Raw genomic sequence first — 2313 nt, 5'->3', positions numbered from 1 at the left:
CCGCCTTCAAAATAAAAATTATTTATTCACAATTTTATCTCTTGTAATCAATTAGATGTGACTTACATTTCAACGAGTGAAAAAATCATAAACAATAGACATCAAAATATAAGATGAAACCAAAACTAAAATAATAGAGGAAAAGATAAAAACATTAAGTAAAAAACAAATACAACGACTAAAAACTTTACAGACGACATTAATTCGTAAGATGTTTTCCTAAGCTAAGAGGACGTAAGAACTTCCTTGTACACAACGTTCTTGGTGAATATTCCAACTTTATCATCAACGCTTCGTTTTTTGATTAACACTTTAGTGTTGTTGCTTGAAACACCCCTTGAAAGCCCAACATATAATTGCCCATGACTGAAGACATGCTCGGCAAGATAAATACCAGTGTTTTCAATTGTTTTTCCTTGTGCTTTGTTGATTGTGAATGCAAAGAACATATGTACTGGGAATTGCTTGCGAATCATCTTGAACGGCATCTCAAGATTCTCTGGGGGGCTCATTGGCATCCTATGGATAAATACTCTTTTACCCGCTGAATTCCCACTAAGGATCACTGCATCGATACAATTTGAAAAGAACTTCTTTATGATAAGCCTAGTATCATTGCATAATACGTTCTTGGCACTAACATTCCTCAGTAACATAATGGGTGCTCCTAGCTTAAATTTCAACTCATGAGGAGGTAAACCACCAGGGGATATTCCGTCCAACTGTTCTTGAAGATAGAGGTTTTAGAAATCATCTTCCATGGAATCAAATGAATAATATGTATTCTCTTGTCCGGGAAACATGCTAACCACTCGATCATTTAACTTATCGACATGCTCATTCAGTAGTGTGATAAGTGCCCGGTTAAGCAAGTAATCTTGATCCTCAGAATTATCTTCCAAGTCGGGAAAGGTAGCATCTATCAGTTGGGACACTGAATCTTCACCAGTCCAGGGTATCACCATATCATGTGGCATCTTTATCATGTCATTTTCCGCAGAAGGTTCATTTCCGTCACCAACTCGCATCAAGAAATCAGAATAAGACGTATCTCCCACTGCATGCATATTCTTCTTCATACGAAGAACCTCTACATGTCTCCACAGAGGCGACCTGGTAAGAACGAATCAACCATTTTCCCCCTTGAAGATTTTGGTATGACTGGAAGAACCTGGCAGAAATCACCTCCCATAATAATAATCTTACCACCAAACGGCTTTTTGTTACCCGTTATATCTCTCATAGTCATATCGAATGCCTCGACAGAATACCGTTGTGCCATGGTAGCTTCATCCCACATAATCACAGTAGATTGACGGAGAAGATCAGCCAACTTGTCATTTTTAGCGATGTCACATGTATAAATTGATGCCTGGGTAAATGGGAGCTTGAATCCCGAGTGTGCAGTTCTTCCACCAGGTAACATAGTAGCTGCAACTCCAGACGTAGTTGTTGCTATGGAAATACCACTACTTCTTCTAACGGTCGACAAAATAGCATGGTAGATAAAAGTCTTCCCGGTACCTCCTGGACCATCAACAAAGAAGACTCTGCTTTCTTTTCTTCGGACGACACCCATAATTGCATCATAAGCCTTGGACTGGTCTTCATTCAACTTGTCCACATTCATCATATCTTCTTTGGAAACCGGAATGGATACCTCCTCTTCGATCAAATCAGACACCTGTAAATTATCGTCTAATATGCCGACAATTGCCGGAAGATCATAATATTTTAGACTCTTTCCATGTTGATGAAGAATTTGACCCATATCCCTGAGAAGACGGTCTGATAAGTATAAGGAACTTGTATCACTTGAACTTGCACAATCTTCAACCATGTCGTTGAAGAACTCGTCCCATAACTTTCTAATTTCCACCGAGTTGCAGAAAACCAATATGCTACCAAAAAGAGTTCTCAAAGAAGATGGTATCTTGTTTGGTGCTGCTTCGGCCGTGCATTCCCTCAAACTGTTATCATTCTCCAACAATCCTCGTGCCTCGGCTGCACTTTTAAATGTCTGATATCTTCTGCCTTCAACTGTCAAAAAATCTTCGTATGAAGTAGCACCCCTAACATGCATAAGTTTGAGCCTCAGAAAAAACCTTTCATCCACAATAGGGGGCACAGAATATACCCTACCAATCACCCTCCGGTTTGTTCTTCCTCTTTGCCATTTCTTGATTGCTTTGTCCCATGTGTAGTGTTAAGGAAACTCCGGATACAACCATTACCTAGCCATAAGATCACATGCATTTATTACAAAATACTACGTCAACATCGTTTTGGAATTATTTTCATTTGTTAAGACCT

At 39.2% G+C, this 2313-nt stretch overlaps 1 protein-coding gene across 1 annotated transcript; it reads right to left on the bottom strand.

Moving 5' to 3' along the window:
• Positions 1-224: 224 nt before the first annotated feature.
• LOC113305408 lies at positions 225-1067 on the bottom strand. Its single transcript, XM_026554451.1, has 2 exons — positions 810-1067; positions 225-722 (listed from the first exon to the last, which is right to left on the bottom strand). Exons 1-2 carry the CDS (start codon positions 1065-1067, stop codon positions 225-227), a joined length of 756 nt encoding a protein of 251 aa, XP_026410236.1.
• Positions 1068-2313: the final 1246 nt, after the last annotated feature.

The sequence above is a fragment of the Papaver somniferum genome, chromosome 8 (assembly GCF_003573695.1).
Source record: "Papaver somniferum cultivar HN1 chromosome 8, ASM357369v1, whole genome shotgun sequence".
In the NCBI taxonomy this organism is placed as follows: Eukaryota; Viridiplantae; Streptophyta; class Magnoliopsida; order Ranunculales; family Papaveraceae; genus Papaver; species Papaver somniferum.
Note: the sequence above shows the minus strand (reverse complement) of the source record. Positions and strands in the feature narration are given on the sequence as shown.